General features: G+C 44.7%; 2 protein-coding genes across 4 annotated transcripts; one reads left to right on the top strand and one right to left on the bottom strand.

Moving 5' to 3' along the window:
• Positions 1-145: 145 nt before the first annotated feature.
• Positions 146-18,990, bottom strand: LOC111672902 (solute carrier family 22 member 13). 2 transcript variants are annotated; one of them, XM_087169671.1, is made up of 10 exons: positions 18,844-18,990; positions 7,096-7,199; positions 6,818-6,972; positions 5,885-6,053; positions 5,408-5,531; positions 4,642-4,748; positions 3,805-4,016; positions 3,578-3,686; positions 2,378-2,590; positions 146-1,712 (listed from the first exon to the last, which is right to left on the bottom strand). In XM_087169671.1, the coding sequence occupies exons 1-10, from the start codon at positions 18,988-18,990 to the stop codon at positions 1,631-1,633; spliced, it is 1,422 nt and encodes a 473-aa protein (XP_087025797.1). In that variant the 3' UTR covers positions 146-1,630. The 2 variants fall into 2 exon arrangements, with proteins under 2 accessions (XP_087025797.1, XP_023286252.1); XM_023430484.2 differs by lacking the exon at positions 18,844-18,990 and adding an exon at positions 8,221-9,594.
• ccn6 (cellular communication network factor 6) lies at positions 13,804-18,778 on the top strand. 2 transcript variants are annotated; one of them, XM_023430492.2, is made up of 5 exons: positions 13,804-14,151; positions 16,025-16,304; positions 16,999-17,235; positions 17,806-17,978; positions 18,057-18,778. In XM_023430492.2, the coding sequence occupies exons 1-5, from the start codon at positions 14,104-14,106 to the stop codon at positions 18,336-18,338; spliced, it is 1,020 nt and encodes a 339-aa protein (XP_023286260.1). In that variant the 5' UTR covers positions 13,804-14,103; the 3' UTR covers positions 18,339-18,778. The 2 variants fall into 2 exon arrangements, with proteins under 2 accessions (XP_023286260.1, XP_023286259.1); XM_023430491.2 differs by having other exon boundaries at positions 17,785-17,978.
• Positions 18,991-19,122: the final 132 nt, after the last annotated feature.

The following is a 19,122-nucleotide window of genomic DNA, read 5'->3' as shown; positions in this document are numbered from 1 at the left end:
AGGTTGAGGTTGTGGCTGGGAGGGCCTCACACCTGGTCCCTGAACTTGGCTTTGGTTCCCATCCTCTGTCTGGAGACCAATGGACGCCACCCTGAGACCAGTGCTTTTATAACCTGATGGAAGAACTTAAAACACACAAAAAAAATTTCTAGCAAACCTTTATTGTACAAATAACATCAGGTGTATCAACAACTTTGATCACCAGACATTGGTTCTACAAAATCTCTGCATATAAAACTAAACTACAGGTCAAAAGTTTTACAATGGCTCCGTTTTTTACAGTTTTATTGACATTTAAGTTGCTTCATTTCAGAGACATTAAAGGATGGAACAATTGAACTAGGGATTTAAAAACAAAACTATTACTTGATCATTGAAAATTTTATATTTCTGCAATATACATTATTTTTCAGTTGTTGTTTATTGTCAGTCATTTCAATTGAATAAAAATAAAAGACATACAGTACATTTCACCTTTCACCACACCTCCCACCCAGAGCTTCACTTCCCTTCATCCTTGTCTGACTTTCAGATTTGTTTATAATCTGGACTTTGTGCCAGTGAGTTTCTATTCCAACTCGGGAATAGGGAAAACACAAAGTAATAGATTGGCATGGCTGGTGCAGATAACACTGGTAATCAATCAGTTTTCCCTGGCTGCACTGAGCTGACAGGAGACACCTTACAGCGCCGTGGATTCAAAACTAGGAAGGAAGGATTCATGTTTATAAATTTGTGGTCCCAAGATGACGAGATAATTATCCGGTTATCTTGACATAACCGGATAATTTTCTCCCTTTCTCAGCTTTTTCGCCTCTTTTAGCTTATTGTTTTATCTTTTTGCCGTCAGGCAGCTGCTTTCAGCAAAAAAGCTGCGATACACATAATGTCCACGACGCGTTCAGCACAAAACCACAGACAGACAAAGTTAGTATTTAGCTAGTGAGGACAGTGGAGCATTTAGCAGCTGAAGAGAAGATTTCTTTTCCAGACCAGGGCTGAACACTGGACTCACATTCATGAGGTAGCATGACTCTGTTCACTGGATGCGTAAACAGGGGATTGTTTGCTGAAACAGCTTTACATTGTGATGTCAGTGTTGCGTTTACAGTTTGTTCTGCTGCCACCGAGTGCTCAAAAATAATTACTGCAGTTTTAATGCCTGAAGCGCTGTGATTTCTGTAAATTGAGGCAGTTTGAAAAGACACACTTGTGTCTTTTCAATGAAATCACCTAAAAAATAATAAATCTGCGTTACCTGAAATTCAAAATACAGATGCTATGGCAGCTTAAAGACTGAATCCTCAGCTCCTAGCGACTCCTTACATATGGAGTAAGTTTCTTTCTTAACATTACACAACAATCAAAGTGAGTAATTTCATTCAGCTATCAAAAAATACAAAGAGTCAGCTGATGATATCTAACACACTGGAAGACAATGTATAAAAACAAACTTGAACAAAAGTAAAAAGTGAAAAAGAGTAAAAATACTTGAGCACAAACTTTGGGCGTCTTGCAAAGACCCACAAACAAAACAAAACAAAGACTGATCCTGACTTCCACTGGAAGCATAGACTTGTGTCTTTGGTATAGTCCTGAAAAACACTGGCTGCGGTGCCGCTGGCGTCTGTCAGTCCATCCTGCTGCTGCCTGCGTTCGTGTTCCTCAGAGACGCGTCGAAGATGACGAGCTTCACGCCGCCATCTTCCTCGCTGCCAAACAAAGTGAAGAGAACATTTAACTCAAAGGCAGCTCCGTGCCTCGCTACAGCTGCGTGCACGACTGCAGTCTGCTGTTAGATCTTCAAATCCTAATCTTTTAGAAGAGGGAAACATAATCTGCCCGATTCAATGACCAACAAAACTGTTTATGTCTAAATAGTTAATATTCCCGATTTTAATTAAGTCTCAAAGTAGAAGTCCACAGGGTTCTAGTCAAAGTCAAGTGTTTTTGATTTTGTTAAGTTAAATCTGAAGTAATGAAAAAATATATGCAGCATTTGCTACCAGGCTGCAAGGAAACACCATGATTCAGACAGAAAAATACTAAACAGAATGATATTTTAACATTATTTATATTACTTATCAACAATTATCTTATACTCTGTCATCTCCCACTAAGTTATATCTGAATGCGCTGTGCTGCTTTTACTGCTACAACCAGCTGTGTAATATAAAAACAGTTTCTTCAGAGAAAACGGCAGAAAAAAGCAAAATGTCTGTTATGATATCCAAATGTTTAACCCTTCTATTACTGATCGTTGCTATTCTTGTTATTTAGGTTGTGATTTACTTCCTGCAGTAAAAAGTATCTGCTGTTTGTAATTTGGGTGAAGTGACCCTTTACAATCAGTGGTATAACAGTGGTGGTGTCAGACCTGAGGCGGGCTCCCTCGATGTCTTCGATGGTGTCAGGTAGCGGCTTATTGGCCGTCTCGGGCAGCAGCAGGGTGAGGGCCGAGCCCAGCAGGGGGCAGAGACCGCACAGCACCATGGGAGCCTGAGGACTGATGCTCCTCAGCAGGTACATCATGGGAGCCAGGACGCCTCCAGTCCGAGCACACATGGAGCCGATGCCGATCCCATTTTGTCTGTGAATCAGAGAGTGAAGGGGAAGAGAGGAGAGGAGCCGCTGTAACTGTGGTGTAATTATACAGCCTATAGGAAACCATTGATCTGTATTGATCTTCATCAGCAACAAGGAGAAAGTGCAACAACATCAGTAGGACATGTATCCTGCGTGTGTGAGATGGTGACCCGTAACAAACTGTAGAATTTACACTATATATACATCAAACTGCACATTCAACTTCTACTTTAAAGTCAGATTTTCCAGCATCTGGTTTCTATCTATCGCCCAGGAAAGTAACATCTGTAAAGAATCAGTCAAACAGACGCGCTCCAAAATACTTTTCTCCACTTATAGTTTCCACTGACTCAAACTGCAGCTGTTTACAATAAGAGATATTCAAACATGTTTAAATTATATGACCACTTGCATTTTTATGTCTCATTCTCCGTGCAGGACTGGGAGACAGTGTTTCACTTGTGTTTTCTCTGTCACTGTTAATAAATATCACTAATTATACACTATGTTTGTTGTTTTTTATATAATCTGTAGCTGAAAATGTCTAAAAACAACTAAACCTGTGTTTTACATGTTGTTGAGTTGTGTTTTCACATTATCCCCAGATGTTTCCATCAATTCTCAAACCAGAGAAATCTGTGATTTTAATCATGGCAGCGTCTCATTGGTCGCCTGTCAGTGTGTTTTGTCTGACAGAAGCTCAACATCGACTTTTATCTACTTTTTAAAGTCACATACACTTTTTACACCTTGGTGGTTTTCAGCTCTGTTTTGGAACCAGGACGTCTACACCTGAAGTTACCAGGGAAACAAGCAGCTCCCAGCTGCTGGAGACGTCCTGTCCTGTGTCACTGAAGAGCGTCCGTGAATCTCAGATGTTTTTTAATGTTATTTTTGGGGCATTTTTCCCTTTATATTCAGATCGCTACAGGGAGAGAGAGACGGGGGAGTCAGGGAGAGAGAGAGGAACTGAACGTGGAGGCCTACTCACCTGATGACAGTGGGGAACACTTCAGCCGAGTAGACATAAATAATGGACAGAGAAGCTGTGATTCCAAACTTCCCGATCATGGCCAGGACTGTTTTGATGATAGACAGATCTAGAGGAACGAGGGAAAAGGAAGCGGCAGGAAAAGCTTAAAGTAAACATGAAAAACACGGATAGATAAGAGCTGAAAAATGTAGCTGATAGAACGAGAACAGTCCGTGTGTCCGTACCACTGGGGATGAAGATGGTCAGCAGGCAGGCGGTGCCGCCCACCGCCAGGAAAGCCAGCTGGGAGATTTTGCGGGAGCGGTTGAGGGTGAACAGGGTGATGGTGCGTGCAGGCATCTCCACCAGGCCGAAGATCAACTGGGTCAGGTAGATGTTCATCCCGAAGTCGGAGATGTTGAGGGAGAGGCCGTAGTACACGAGCACGTTCACAAACCTGACACAGTCGAGGAAGAGAATAAGAAAAAAACATCATTTAGGAGACAGCTGTGTGACCTCTGACCTTCATCATATTATCAACACTCTGTGACTGTGTTCAGCAGACACATGAGACACGGTGACACAGTTAGTGAGTTAGAAATCTTCAAATCATTATGATTAAATACACGTTTGTTTGCAGGTAAAATGAAACAATCTCAGGAACTGAATTTCACAGAAAGAAGAAACCCAACGGCTGTTTGCCGCCGTCGTTCTTCGCACCGCCACCTGATGGTGCCAAAGTAAAGAATCCTAAACAGGGTGACTTTAATAAACCCTCCTCCTCTGATACAAGAACAGTTTAAATCACTCGGCTGGTTTTTATCCGTGAACAAAAAAAAACAACCAAAAAGATCAAATTTGAAGAAGTTCCTTCGAGGCTTAAATAGATATTGCGTCACAAGGCCACAACCATGTTTTGAGAGGTCACCATGACCTTGACCTTTGACCTTTGACCACCAAAATCTAATCGGTTCCTCCTTGAGTCCCAGTGAAGGTGATACCGGGATATCGTGAGGGAATATCAACATATTGACGTCGTATTGAAAGTGATGTGAAGACAAAAAGCTTCTGCTCGTACTCACCAGAGATAAAAAACAATCAGAGACTGCTTCCTCATTTTCGGGGTCCGAACCAGGTCTATGAACGAGTGTTTTTTCCTCAGCTCTGTTTTGTCTTCAACTTTATACATCTGGTGAAACAGTTGAGTGAGAGACAGGCTTATACAGTCAATGAAACACGGAGCTGTTTAAGGAGTTTGCATGTTTAAATGATAGTCGCCAGTCCTGAAAACATTTATGCAAAGTGCGGACAGTTCGGACTTAGACAGAGCCGTCCGCTTAACCTGTGTCACACAGGTACTACACTCTCACTGCTGCCAGAGCGAGAGCATGACGTCGCAGACATGCAAACTGGCGTGTGACTTCATCTGGCGACGTTAGCGACGGACCGGAGGAGCCGGGGATTGAACCACCGTCGTCCTAAAAGCCTTTTCTCTTGTGGAGTTAAAAGTTAAAAGATACTGTTTGAAAATATTAACAAGTATGTGTGAGCAGTAACAACATGAAAGAAACATGTTCAACCAACTCATGGAGCTAACTTCAGGCTAATTAGTTAGCCTTAGTTTTTAATATCTGGTAAAATCACAGGCCAAAATCACAGGTTCATCTCTGTATGAAGTAAATGACCCACTGTTTCAAAAATGACAAATTTTCTGTAGTTATCACTGTAAACTTTCACATGAGCTGTGTGAGAATGAAAAGCTCCACAGGTGAAGCAACAAGGTGCGCAGGGAGTATTTTGTAAAGATTAAATAAATGAAAAATATCTATAGACTTGTTGCAGCTGTACCTCAGACATCTCCAGATCTTTGGTGAGGGGCTTCCCGTTCATCTGCGCCGCTTTCCGGATCAGCTCCCACGCCTCCTCCTTCCTGTCGTTGGCCATTAACCAGCGAGCCGACTTTGGCAGCACCCTGAAATTGTAAAGACAAATTGCTCAGATGACCTACTTACAGTCACCTGCACCTGACCCGCCGCGCTGCGGGGGGAACGCTTCCACACACATCTCACACTGTCGACAAACTTGACTTGCCATGGAGAGAAAAAAGGGCTGGTGTGACTGAAAACATTTGCTCAAACAGCGAAATGGAACGCAGCCGCTCATTCATTTTCTGTCTGACAATTAAAAATGAGCATCACATGTAAGATCTACTTTTTTTTTTTTTTATTATTTAACAGATGCTGTTAAAGTCCTTTTTTGTTAACTATGGAAACATGCCGAACACGCATGACAATCAGTATCTGGGTCACACCGCTGCCCACTCACCAGATGTAGAAGATGAAGAGGAAGCCAGGTGCTGAAATAGCCAGTTGCAGTTTACGCCAGTCTCTGATGAGGTACGCCACTCCAGCCAGCAAAATGTAGCCGAAACCGAAGAAGTAGTCCGTGATTATACCGGCCAGCATCCGCTGCTTGGCCCCCGTCCACTCTGTGCCTGTGTGGGACAGAGACCCGAGGTCACACGGCGTACTGACTCTACACACACTAACAGAATAAATCAACATCTAATACGCTATTTCTGTTCACATTTTATAGTTTATAGTTTATAGTAAAGTGATAACTACAATCAGTATTAAAGGGATAGTCTAGAGATTTAAAGGTGCATATTAATTAAATACCCTCAACTGTTGCCCCTCCCTTCAGAAACCAGGTAAATGCCCTCGTCTTTTGGACTCCACACCAACACGTGAGCTTTCGTTCAAAATTTGCAGTTTCCAACCTCAAGTGAGGTTTTAGTATTCCTCCTGGTGGTGTCGCCTGATTATTCATCCACATTTAGGTACAAAACTCTGCTGTTGCAGGAGACTGCCTCTATTTTCTCAATAAATAACAAACAGATCACCCATAAAAAACCCTGCTCAGGGTCGTCCGATGGCCTGGTGGTTTTCAGGCTGAGGGACCTTTGTTGATTGTCCTCTCTCTCTCTCTCTCTCTCTTCCCTTGTTTCATGCCAAACATTTTGAGATCTCCACAACCTGTTAGTCAGTAACCTGGGAGCTGGTAAATAGCTTCCATTAGCTAAACAGTTTCCTTTGAACGCTGTTAGCAGTGAGCACCTGCAACATTATTTCTGGAAAGACATAAATGAGACCAATCTGCCTGACTATTTTCTTTAAATTAAGTGAACATCTCCTTTAAATCAAAATAAACAAATGAAAATGAAGCAGAAAAAGCTTAAAGTTTCTCCAGCACACTGACCTAGAACGAACGCATTCATTATGACACCGGAGATGGACGTGCCGACCATAAAGCGAAGGGCAGCGTAGACGTAAAAATTGGGGGCGAAAGCGGCACCGACCCCAAACACAGCCTGGATGGCCAGGTTGACGAGGATGACGATCCTGCGACCGTACCTGCAACGAGACGAAACATTTTCCAACTTTTTCGTGCTGATGCAAAATTCCACAAAACAAAAAAGGAGTTAGAAGGTACGTCGAGTATTCAACGGTGAACTTTAGATAAATGAAATCTCTTACTTATCGGCTAAGCTCCCGAACACCACGGCTCCAACAAGGAGGCCAAACATGTAGATGGAGGAGCCCACGTTGTTCAGGCTGGCACTGTCACAAACCAGGTCCCACTGCAGGGAACAAGCACAATAACATTAGGTGAAGTCATGAATTCTGGCGTGTACGTTCATGCTCCCCAGAGGATAGTGACTAACACTTTTCCTTTGGTGCCAGTTTATGTCCACAGCTCCGCTGGACAAACACTTTGGCATAGGTTTCTCAATAAGTACTGGATGCTGGATCTCCATGTTATCAGCAGTGAGCGTTCATGTTCCCACAGGATGAATCCTAATGATGTTGGTGCTGTATCCGCACTTTTAGTAGTTAGTTCCACTTATATATGACAAGTATCCCAAACAGGCAGATTCCTGAGCACACGCATGCTCCAGAGGGGATGAAGCTGTTTGATTTTGATGACCTCGTGGCCTTTCCTTTAAGCCACGGCACTAAGAAACAAGAAATCGCCCGTTTGTTTGGTCCAACACTTTTGTTTTGTGCCGTGGAAGTTACACTGCTCTAGTCTTGTTTTAATAAAAGGCACAAGTCATTTAGACTTTCATTGTCCTTGAGGTCGGACATAAGCAGACTGCTCTGTTTAGAGCCAGTTAATGCATATACCACTAACGTCCTCCATATTGTCCACAGCTGGAACCCCGCAAAGCCCTGGGCATCTTCCCATCAGGGTCCACAGTAGTGGACTGGCAGGCTTCCAGTCTTCTAAATCAACTGCAGATCTCCCCCCAGAGAACCTGTTATGTAGCTCCATGTGACATTGCTTTGTCCAATCACATCATTTCGGTCATGTAACCGCTGCTGCCCACCCGTCAGGTTCATGTGTTACAAAAGCTGGCAGGAAGGCAGGGTGTGTGGAGAGACCCGGAGGATGCCTGCGCTGCGGGAGTCCATGTCTCGACCCTCACCCTGTTCAACCCTGTCTCAGATATCAGCACAGCTCACTGTAATAAAGCTGCTAAGCCCCTCCACATTCCTGAACTTCATGGAGTCCTCATGTTAAAAACATCAGGTGAAAATGTCGATATTCAGGAAATTCAACACCCAACCCCCCCCACCCCCCCGAGTTGAGTAACTCACCTCAGTGACAATGGTGCTTTGGAAGGTCTGGGTGCTGTACTCCCAGCCCCCCTGGCAGCTCCCAGCAGGGTGTCCATCCCCGAGACTGACAGCGCCGCTGTGGTTCAAGGGGACCGAGCAGGACAGGTCAGGCCGGCCATCCGGGGTGGTCAGAGAGCTGAAGTTCACAGAGGCCGGAGCACCCGCTGAGGGCCACGTGGAGCGGCATAAATGAGGAGGAACAGCCGAAGTGAAGACAGAAACCAGCATGTGGAACGCAAGAAAGATCTGAGGTAGACAGATCCATATATACAAGGTCTTCTGGAACTTCCCAAAGCCTCCGATAAGACGGAGAATTTCATCAAAATTCATTTCTCTGGCACTTGGTGGATGCACAATTCAAATGTGCCGCTCTGTCACAGATCAGGTCTGATTCTCCAGAAGATGCACAAGCAGGTAAAAGGCAGAGAGCCAGGCGCCAGCCAAACGTCAGAGATGAAAGACCAAAATGAATGTGTGAGCCAGGCTGATGATTAACAGGTAGAGAGAATGTCCTCACTCTGATGCAGTCACACCTGTGCTGTTGCTCCGCTCTGAGAGCAGCCTGTGGTTATCTGTGGTGAACTGTGCAGCTCTCCGAGGGTGACTTAACCTCCGTGTGATGGGAGTGAACAAAAGCGGGAGGGAGGTGATTGCCCTCTGTGGGAGGAGCTGCAGAGTGATGATGGCTGAGCTGCCTCCACCCCTCCCACCCCGCCTTCTCTCACTCAAAAACTTTCATAAGATTTATCTCAGGAAACACATTTTGACGTCGCACTGAGAGTTTGATCTCTCGGCCGAGGCAACACACGTCTCAGTCGGTGCAGTTTTAAAAGTTGAAGTGAAAAACACCTTCACAGTCACATGAACATCTTGTTTACATTGCATAGGTGTCATATGGCCTTTGTTTCAGCTGTCAAACGTGTTCAATTATAATACTGGCTAAAAGACACTCACATTCCAGCTGGTATTCAGTGATTCATCTATAATGGGATGCAATGTGGGGGGAGTGAGCGTCTTAAGCTGGTGACACAAAAGAAGCAGATAAATACAGCAGGGAGGGATTAAGTGAGGCTCCGACTTCTCCGTACTACTCTTCCATCACGACTGGCTCCCACTTCTCCAACCTTATCGGGTCATCTCCCGGCCCGAGCTGCGGTCTCAACTTCTTTCTCCGGGTGAACCTCGCACTGCTGCGTTTTCTCAGAGCGGACGTCACTATCAAAACCATTCACAAAACTGGAACAGAGCTCCCGGGAGTGGGGGGTGGGGGGGGTGGGGTAACTGGAGAGGGCTGACGTTTGGCATTCTCTGATGAGGTGTGTGTGTGTGTGTGTGTGTGTGTGTGGGGGGGGGGCTCATACTGTGAAGGGTCAACATATGAACTCCTTTTCAAGGAGTTTATATTCCGAGTCAGACGCGCAGCAGGAAAAGAGCAGGAGTTAAAGAGTCATTTCATAAATACACTCAAACTGTGTTACATGGTGAAAACAAGACCGCCCATTCAGTGCAGAGCAGAAACAAATGCAGTAAAGAGTGAGCGCTGCGTGTTGCGTGTTGCAAAACAGATGCGCCCCCCCCTCCCAGGAAATAGAATACGTTACATCATAGGCCTCGATTGAAACGCATTCAAATTCTCTGGTGCCACAATTTAAGGATTGTCTATCAGCGGTCTGTATTTCTCTTGTTGCTCGAGGGAGGGGGGCGGCGCACCGACGTATTCTTCTCACAGACAATCAAACAAAGCCTCCTACAGGATAAACGTATCATTCGGTAACCAGGCCATCGTTTGTGTCACCTGTGTCGTTACCACACCGTCCTGTGGTCACGTCAAAATAAATCAAACCATCGAAAAGAACGAAAAATAAATCAAATCCAGATGTAATTTTGTATAAAAGGTCTGAAGGATCAAAAGTTAAACGAGCCCAGCTCTTCATTCAGTCCATGTGGTGGTACGGTTTGATCTGTACGTCCAACATGCTTCATGTTTCAAAAGCAAACAGATCCAGATTGTCGCCTCTCTCACGACAGTTCACTCTCTCAATGTCTTGAGAGTCGTCTAGACTTCCCAGATAATGTTTCCCTGCAGGGGGACGTTAGGTCCTGTCTCCTAACAGCGCTGCTGTCCGGGACGTTTATTTATAATCTTTAACTTGCACCATTTTGTCTTTGAGGTCGTCCTCAGTGGAACGTGGAAATTAACAGACATTTAAAGAAAAATAATACAAAGCAATCGACATAATAACATACAGAATGTATCAGTAACAGACCTAAATATCTGATCTTGCAGTATAACCTCCAACTGTAGTGATGTGGTTTAACACGGGAAACATTCACAGTGACTAATTAATCCCCTGGTATTCCCACCATCCGCCTCCATCTTCTACTGGTGAACCTGATGCCTGCTCTGCTCTGCAGCTGTGAGACCTTTTATAGACAGGTGTGAGCCTTTCCACATCACGTCCAATCAGCCGACTTTACCATGTATGAGAATTTTATCACAATAAAAATCAATGGAGGATGATATAGACTATTGGAAAGAGTTAATATATTATTATTACTTTAACAGACGTCCTGTCAGAGTGAAGGGCTCACACTCAGGCAGCTGGAATGTCAGACTAACACACCTTGCAGGACGCAGGGCGTAAGATCAAATGAGGAGAACAATTATGGTCATTAAAGATGAGATAAGAGAGAGAACCTGCATTCAACTCAAAGAAACTGATCACAAAGGCCGACAACAAACGGCAGATGTGCATTAGCATCGTTAGGACACACCGCAGGACATTCTTCAAATTCCCAGAGGGAAGTCATGCTGCTTGTTTCCTGGCGTTGCGTCTAGGGAGGGGGTTCGGCCATCTGAAAGTCTACAGCACCAGGTTTTCCAAGGATGAGGAATTACTTCCTCATACCAATAAAAACCTTGTGTAATGGGGCTGTTTTCTACAGTGTGGCCTCAGTCCAGACCACACTGCACTTCTGACTTGCACAGTCAACATTTTCATTTATTTGCATCCGACAGTTCAGGGAAACCAGATCGTGTAAGTGTTATCATGTGTGGATTTAATAGAGAACATGCAGAATCAGCTGTGATGAAAACAACGTTATCTTCAAACACTAACTTCCTCTTGTTGCCCCCGGGCCGGATCCCAAATACTATGAATACTATTGATTCTCTCATCATTTTTTTTTACTTATTCATCCTTAACTTGATTTCACCACTGTCAGTCAACAAGCCAGAAAGAGAGAAAAACAAAGATGATTATATCTGGAGACTCTGTCTTTACAATATGTGGCACAATATTAAGGGAATATAGAATTACCGCCTCATGGTTGTCTGTTTCCTCCACTCTTGATCCAGAATCTTATCAAATATGAACCATTTTTTCATAATTGCTGCGTGAAGTCTTGAGTAATGGATAAAAAGTGTTTCCTTCAGTCCAGGTGAAAGTTTTTACCAAAAATTTGAAGAAAGCTCCTCAAGGCGTTACAGAGCTATTTCATTTACGAGGCGAAAACCGCATTTTCTCAGGTCACCACGCCCTTGACCTTTGACCCTCAAAATCTAAACAGTTCATCCTCGAGTCTTAGTGAATGTTTGTGCCAAATTTGAAGAAGTTCCGTCGAGGAGATATTGAGATAAGTGAAGGTGTTTTTCTTTCCCTCGACAAAAAGTGAGGCCAGCATTTGCACAACGCTGCGCTCCTGTCTCTGTGTGTGTGTGTGTGTGTGTGTGTGTGTGTGTGTGTGTGTCTGTGTGTTTGTTGTCAGTCTGAATATAAATCCTCTCCGTTTACAACCTTTACACTTGACTTCTTATCTTGGACTCTGACTCCTCTGCAATTTGATTATCTTTGTGAAGAAGAAAAAAAACGAGAAATGGAGACGGAACGAGCTTCATCTACAGAACATCAATGCAAACACACACCATTCGTAATTGTGCTTTGTTGACTTTTCTAAAAAAAATAAATAAATTGCTTCTATGTTAGAATAATTATATAGAAACCCCTCAATCATTGCTTCTCCATTCACTTAAATATCCAAGTTAAAATCCCCTTTCTGGAGTGAATCATATTTCTGCAGCGGGTTCTGTCATGAGGGAAGGGGATTTGAGAAATTCAATTTCTTCAGCTGAAAATTTCTCCCGGACAATAAAACAGTTTCTCGGCCAAGTGTCTTCAGGTTTTATGGCGGCTTTGGCAAGACAAAGATTTTCAGAAAGGGAAAGTAAATCCGACAGCAGAGAGCCACGAAAGGTAAGATCACACATAGACACACTCTCATATTTAAAATAATCACATCCACAGTCGGAGTAAAAACTAAAGCATGAGTTACAAAGTATTCTGGGTCTATTATTTGTCGAATTCAGACATGTTTGTTTTCCCAACAAACCTGTCCTCTAACCGAGAAACCAACCAACAAACAAACAAACAAACGAAGCAGGAAGCAGCTCAATGTATAAATACTACAGTCAGAATAAATAAGCAATACTTCCAAAATAAAGTCGGGGTAGGAAAGAATGTGCTGCATGTATATACAGCTCTACAGTAACCAGTGGTACAGTGCTGGTAACTTTAGTTCTCTGAGTAACTGTTCTGAGTCGACACTTAGTCAGTCAGTATACTTCATCAGGAAGACGGTCTCCTCTGTGCCTTTTACATCAGAAGGGGTGTTTCCCGCCATCTATAGTCTCCGCCCGCTCATTCTTGTCTTCAGCCAATCACTTATAAGCTTTCAAACTTTAAAAATTGTTGCTGTCATTCAGCACCGCGATTATTCTGCGCCCCACCTCCAACCCTTCACCACCTCAACCGTGGACGCCAGACCATCTCCAATCATACCCAGCATCATGAAGACGTCCCCGTCCTCATCACCACCAGCGTCTCTTAAACCCATTGACCGCTTCGATGGTGATCCACTTCCTGCCGGTGTCCGAGCACCAAAGTCTTTTCCTTCTGTTCACAGTAAATTTCGTTTAACTGACACTTCTCATTCTCTCTTGTTGCTCTCATCAGTCTCTCCCGAGTGAAATACTCGATGGACGATTGAACCGTTTTGGAAAGAGATCGAGGATAAATCAGCTGATATACGCCGAGTCAGGCGGCGAATCTTTAAATCGAGATACACGGTTTTAAAGTGTCTGCAGTGATCAGGTGGTTAGCACTACTGGTAGTACAGTAGTATCAGTAACAGGAGCATTACAGCACAAATAAGCAGTTTTTGTTTTGGTCTTTCCATCTGATCTCAAAGGGGCGTTGGCCTCACATGAATGTAGGGGGAGGGGCTGCCTCTGAGAGGGCCCTCTCTACTCAGTGTAAATAATAGTGGAATGTGAACTCAAACACATCAGTCCACATTAAGTGGGCACGTACAGCTTCTGCACCACATTAAACAAACAACATAACGAGACTGCAGTTACTGACCAGGATCCCACTCCTCATGAAAGTCAGCTTTTGTCCGGTAGAGGATGAACTGGACGGTTCTTCTTGAAATGTGCTTTAGTGAGTGTTACGCAGCACAGACCTGCTGTCACACAGTTTACAGATCTGACTGCTGGTGTCACCCAGATAAATGTGAGCAGAGTCTGCAGACTAAGAATAAACAAGTGGGCAGGACTTGAAGGCCGCGGAGCGACCCGGCAGTTATGAAGACAAATATTTCCCCTCTGGATCAGTAAGGCGGGGGAAAGGTGTGTTTGGAGAGGAGACAGAGGGGCGCTTTGTCCCGTTCTCTGACAGGTCAGTTCTCCCAATCCCCCCCCCACCCAACCACCCATTCCTCTCTCCCTTCCCCTCGATCCCACCTTCCTGCTCCCTCGCTCCCCTGCTCTCTCCTGGAGCTCACACAGACCCTCTCACTTGAAAGATGCTATCGCTTCTCTGCCGTTCCCTCCTGCTCATCCTTGCTCAACAGGTAAGAAGACTATTATTTCTTTCTGCTCTGACGCCACTGGGCTTTCTCATAGGACATAACACTTGGTGGCACTCTCCACCTGCCATACACGGTGTAACAGGAAGATCTTCAGCAGCAGAGAACCAGCTATTTAAAATGTAAAAATAATTAGCTATTAACAAACTCTCAGACCTGGTGGAATGTTTCTTAAGTGCACACTGAGCAGGTTTTAATGGTGCTTTTATTATTTTTACTGCTGGCAAAAGAGGAGCAGAGTGTGAGGTCATTATATCTAAAGCTCCAGCGGAGCCAGTTTCACACCATGAAATGAGCTTATTCAGTAAACCTGGCAGACAGGCTTCAGATTTTTGGCATAACCCTCAGTGACCCTTGGAAGCGCTCGGCAACCGGGAGACCCGGAGCACAAGAGGACGGCATCTCAGGAAAAACAGCAGCCAAAGCAAAACCAGAAGTATCAGAGACACTGAACACTGGAAGATCCACGAGCTGTTGATGTGGATGTGGACGCCGCCACTCGGGCAGTTTTCACCTCATGGGAAAATAAAGATGTAGATTTACGCATCACACACGGGACGATGACGTTACACTGGAGCTGGTTTCTTATACACCTGAAGCAGCGCAGTAATAAGTAGTGTATACGTGTGTAGAGGCTGACCACTGCCACACTTTTATTTTGGGAGAATTTCTGGAACCTTAACACAGGAAATTCTGCAGCAAATTGACGTGTATATTTACTTTATTCGAGCGACCTGCCGGAGGAAATGACAAAAACCTTTTGAAAATATTCACAGCAGCAGCAGCAACAACAAAAAAAAAGAGCAATTACTAGTACGTGGTTACAGGCCGATCCACATACAGTGGACTAGAAATGATGAAAGAGATTCATGAGATTTTGCTGTTCTTACTGTTCTCTTGAGAAAAAAGCCCAAATTACACCAAATTTAGTAATAAGCAGGTAAATGTTGCGTCTCCTCTGCAGACAGGTCGGAGCCTCCGTGTGAGAGGCTTCGGTAAATGTGTGTTTTAAAACTAATTTCGGGGAGCGCAGCCCTGAGTCCAGCATGCAGGACGGCTAGCAGCTAGTTAGCATGGCTAGCATCGTACACAGACTGTATGTAAATAAGGTGTAGCCGTTGAGTTTCTGGTTTAAAAGCACCCGTATGCTGTTGTTGCTTGATCTGATCAGGATCTCCTATAACGTCAGTAATCATCCTCATTGTCAACTTTTCTGAAAAGAGTGCGCAGACCTGCAACCTGCTCACTGACTCCATTGTATTAACAATAACCGTGATATTTAAAAAATGAAAAATGTATTTTGTGTTAATAATACGCATCTTTTTACCTTTTTACTATTTAAATGTATTTGTTCTTTCTGGCTTTTGTACACGTGTGTTATGACGCCGTTTCTGACCATGAACATTTTATGGCAACGGAGTGAAACATCTTTTTCTGGACCAAAGTGTTGAACAGACAGACTGATGGACTGATGAATGCCACGGCCGTCCAGATGCAAAGAAAGATGTATTACAGATGTAGACGAATGTGTCAATACAGTCTCTAATCTCTACAAGTCTACATACATTCAAAATCTTTCACAAGCTGCACAAAAGAATATTGATATTTTTGCTGTATGGGAAAGTGTTCAGAAGTCAGAGCAGTTCCAACAGTAACTGTGTAGAAATCTTGAAATCCTGCACATTTCCACATCAATGACACATTCAAAATGTCGCTCTTAGCTTGTTCGACAGCTCGCCAAAGTTATCAAACATTGAAAACAGCGCTTTATCTGAAAAATTCTGCAAATATGATCTTCTGATTTCAATCCAGTGGTCAGCAAAAAGCAACCCGACTGTTTGTCCCTCTGCTCACCCAGTGCTTCAGCAGGGCTCCGAACAATGGGCAGCTGCAGGCCACTCGAGGCGGACAGTCTGCGGCTGAGAGGCGGCAGTTCTGCCAGTGGCCCTGCAAGTGTCGGGAGAGAGCTCACTGCGCCCCGGGGGTGAGCGCCGTCCTGGACGGGTGCGGCTGCTGCAAGAGCTGCGCCAGGCAGATCGGAGAAGCGTGCAACGAGAGGGACGTCTGCGACCCGCACAAGGGCATGTACTGCGACTTCTCAGCAGACCAGCCCAGATACGAGGTCGGACTGTGCGCATGTGAGTGACGCTCATCTTTTCTTTTGGTTTGGTCAGCAGGTACGTTTACGTTTCTCCACACACGACATGACTCCGCACAGCTGTCCTGACTGAATGCATGAGTGCATGTAAACACCAGGATACTTTCAATCACTTCCCATGTAAACAGATGACCTGAAATCTTCCAAATGGAATAAATTCAGTCAGGATCAATAAACATTTGCATGTTAACTGCAGCTGTGAGCAGGAGTTAGACATTAGAATAAGCCCAGCGGTTCCCAACCTTTTCTGACTCATGGCGCACTTGCAAATCTCAAAAATGTGACACACCGGATCCCGTAACAATGGAAGTATACGACATCGTCACATCATTGGCTTATCACAGTGATAAGTCTAGGAGAGTATGTGCCAATAATTAAATCACATTCACGGAGCCAAAAGGAAGTCACGTGGTTAAACTGACAAAACTCTGCAAAAATGCAGAAGTGTGAGGGAGCCTGTAGAAGCTCGACGTCTGTCTGTCAGGAATGAATAAAGCAGCGTCTTTGAACGCAGCATCCATTTCTGCTTATTGCATCCATGGTCTACGCTCGCTGTTTTCTTTTGACCATTTGACATTCATCGTAAGATTCGCCGTCACATCACCAGGGAGGAGCGCCGCCAGCAGCAGTGAGCACAAGATCCCTGAGATGTCTCCCCCTTCTTCTTCTTTCAGACATGATGGCGGTGGGCTGCGATCTGAATGGGGCCCACTATGAGAACGGAGAGGCTTTCCAGCCCAGCCCCCTCTATAAGTGCACATGTATTGCTGGAGCCATTGGCTGCACCCCTGCTTTCATCCAGAAGCCTGCGGGTCTCTTAGGCACCGCCCCGCTGATGGGCAACTTGCCAGCCGGCCTCCGCAGTGGTCAGAGCCCGAAGAAGCACCAGCAGGACACTACCTACATGTCAGGTGTGTGTTTATACAGTAAACCTGTGGAGGAGGCTGGATGGGAGGGGGAGGGCTTATCTCATTCCTCTGGCAGTGCGAGGAGAGAGGGAGGAGGGAGGTGTGACTGGCTGTGGTTAGACTGCTTCACAGGAAGCTTGGTTCCTGTTATAAACTCGCATCTTATTAAAAGGTTGGGTTTTGCTTTGCTTTGCATGAAACTCTGATCTTGGGAAACTTAATGTGTCACTGTAGAAAAACAAAGCTCATGTTTTGATTTAAATCCAACAGCTGACGTTAGAACAAAGTAGATGAAACCTTTTTTTCTTTGGATGTTTAAAAGAGCATTTCTTTCTAATTGCAGTAAGTTAACAATGATCTGGGTGCTGCAGTGAATGTTGTCACTGGAAACATTTAGAAGTTTACCAGCTTATATTCACCAGTAGCGGGAGATTAATTCCCTTGTGGTGGATCATTTGGTTTTAGGTTACTTGGCACTTCGGTGGCAGAACAGGTTTGTTTCTTTGTGTGGGGTGTTGTTGACACAATGCCCTTTAACTGTAATAATGAAAGCTTACAGGGATCCTCCTTTAGCCTGGAAGAAGAACTGTCTGATCCAGACCACGCCCTGGAGTCCCTGCTCAAAGACCTGCGGCCTGGGAATCTCCGTGCGCGTCAACAACGACAACGGCAAATGTGAGATGAGGAAGGACCGCCGCCTGTGCCTGCTGCGACCATGTGACAAGACTGTGCTTCGGAGCATTAAGGTGACTAAGTTAAAGTCAAATTCAGGTATTGTTTTATATAAAATTCAAAAAGGTACTCATCACTGTTTTCACCTCTAGATGGCAAAGGGAAAGACGTGCCGGCCGAAGTTCCAGGCAAAGAAAGCAGAGAAGCTGACGCTGTCCGGCTGCACCAGCACCAAGAAGTTCAAGCCCACGTACTGCGGCGTCTGCACAGACAAGCGCTGCTGCGTCCCCAACAAGTCCCGCATGATCAAGGTCAGCTTCACTTGCAAAGAAGGCTCCAACACACAGTGGAAGATGCAGTGGATAACGTCCTGCGTGTGCCAGAGGAAGTGCAACAACCCGGGTGACATGTTCTCCGACCTGCGGCTACTTTAACGGCGCTGCCATGAGACGCCCAGAGACACAGACACAGGGTGTGATCCTGCTGTGGTTATTAAGTTCTCCTCAGCTGTGGTGATGTGCCTCAAGGAAGCTGAAGACAAAACCCCTGAACTGAAACTACAAAACCTCATTTCATAAGAATGGCGGGGAACATTAACGAAGAAAAAACGCTCTTAGCTCTGATGAAACCTTTTTATGAACCCTGTCTTCAGGACACGTATGTGCAATAACAACATGGACTGTGGCCAGTGTAGTAGCTGTAACATGAAGCAGATTTGACTCATTAAGAGTACCTCATAATATTATGGTCAGGGAGCCGAAAATGGCAAAAGAGATCGAGTCCGACTCTTTCTTTCAACAGGTTGTTGCTGTTTACTTTTTCAGACAGACAATGTTTTAATCAGGTTTACAACAATATAAATATATACAAAAGATTTGGTTGTGTGAAGTTGTTTTTGGCTAGTTATGGCTAAAAAGTGTTTTGTGAGGTCACACTGACCTTGACCTTTGACCTCCAAAATGTAATCAGCTCATCCTCGGGTCCAGTGGACGTTTGTGCCAAATGTGAAGGGATTCCCTCGAAGAGTTCTCGAGATATTGTGTTCACAAGGCCAAAAAAAAAAAAAAAGTTTTCTGGGGTCACCATGACCTCGACCTTTGACCTTCAGCCTCCAAAATCGAATCAGTTTGTCCTTAAGTCCAAGTGAATGTTTTTGCCAAATTTGATGAAGTTTCGTCAAGGTGTTACTGCGATATCGCGTCCACGAGAACGGGGCGA

Source organism: Seriola lalandi, unplaced genomic scaffold, assembly GCF_002814215.2.
Source record: "Seriola lalandi dorsalis isolate HSWRI2012SDOR001 ecotype SW California unplaced genomic scaffold, Sedor1 jcf7180002054906, whole genome shotgun sequence".
Lineage (NCBI taxonomy): Eukaryota > Metazoa > Chordata > Actinopteri > Carangiformes > Carangidae > Seriola > Seriola lalandi.
This window is presented reverse-complemented; position numbering and strand designations above follow the sequence as displayed.

Coding starts and splice junctions, on each gene's coding strand:
- LOC111672902 (XM_023430484.2), bottom strand. CDS start 8,571: ATGAATTTTGATGAAATTCTCCGTCTTATCGGAGGCTTTGGGAAGTTC. Junction 5,532..5,884: donor CTCTTCATCTTCTACATCTG/GTGAGTGGGCAG, acceptor TTACAATTTCAG/GGTGCTGCCAAAGTCGGCTC. Junction 4,749..5,407: donor AAGATCTGGAGATGTCTGAG/GTACAGCTGCAA, acceptor CTGTTTCACCAG/ATGTATAAAGTTGAAGACAA.
- ccn6 (XM_023430491.2), top strand. CDS start 14,104: ATGCTATCGCTTCTCTGCCGTTCCCTCCTGCTCATCCTTGCTCAACAG. Junction 16,305..16,998: donor CGAGGTCGGACTGTGCGCAT/GTGAGTGACGCT, acceptor TTCTTCTTTCAG/ACATGATGGCGGTGGGCTGC. Junction 17,979..18,056: donor CTGTGCTTCGGAGCATTAAG/GTGACTAAGTTA, acceptor TTTCACCTCTAG/ATGGCAAAGGGAAAGACGTG.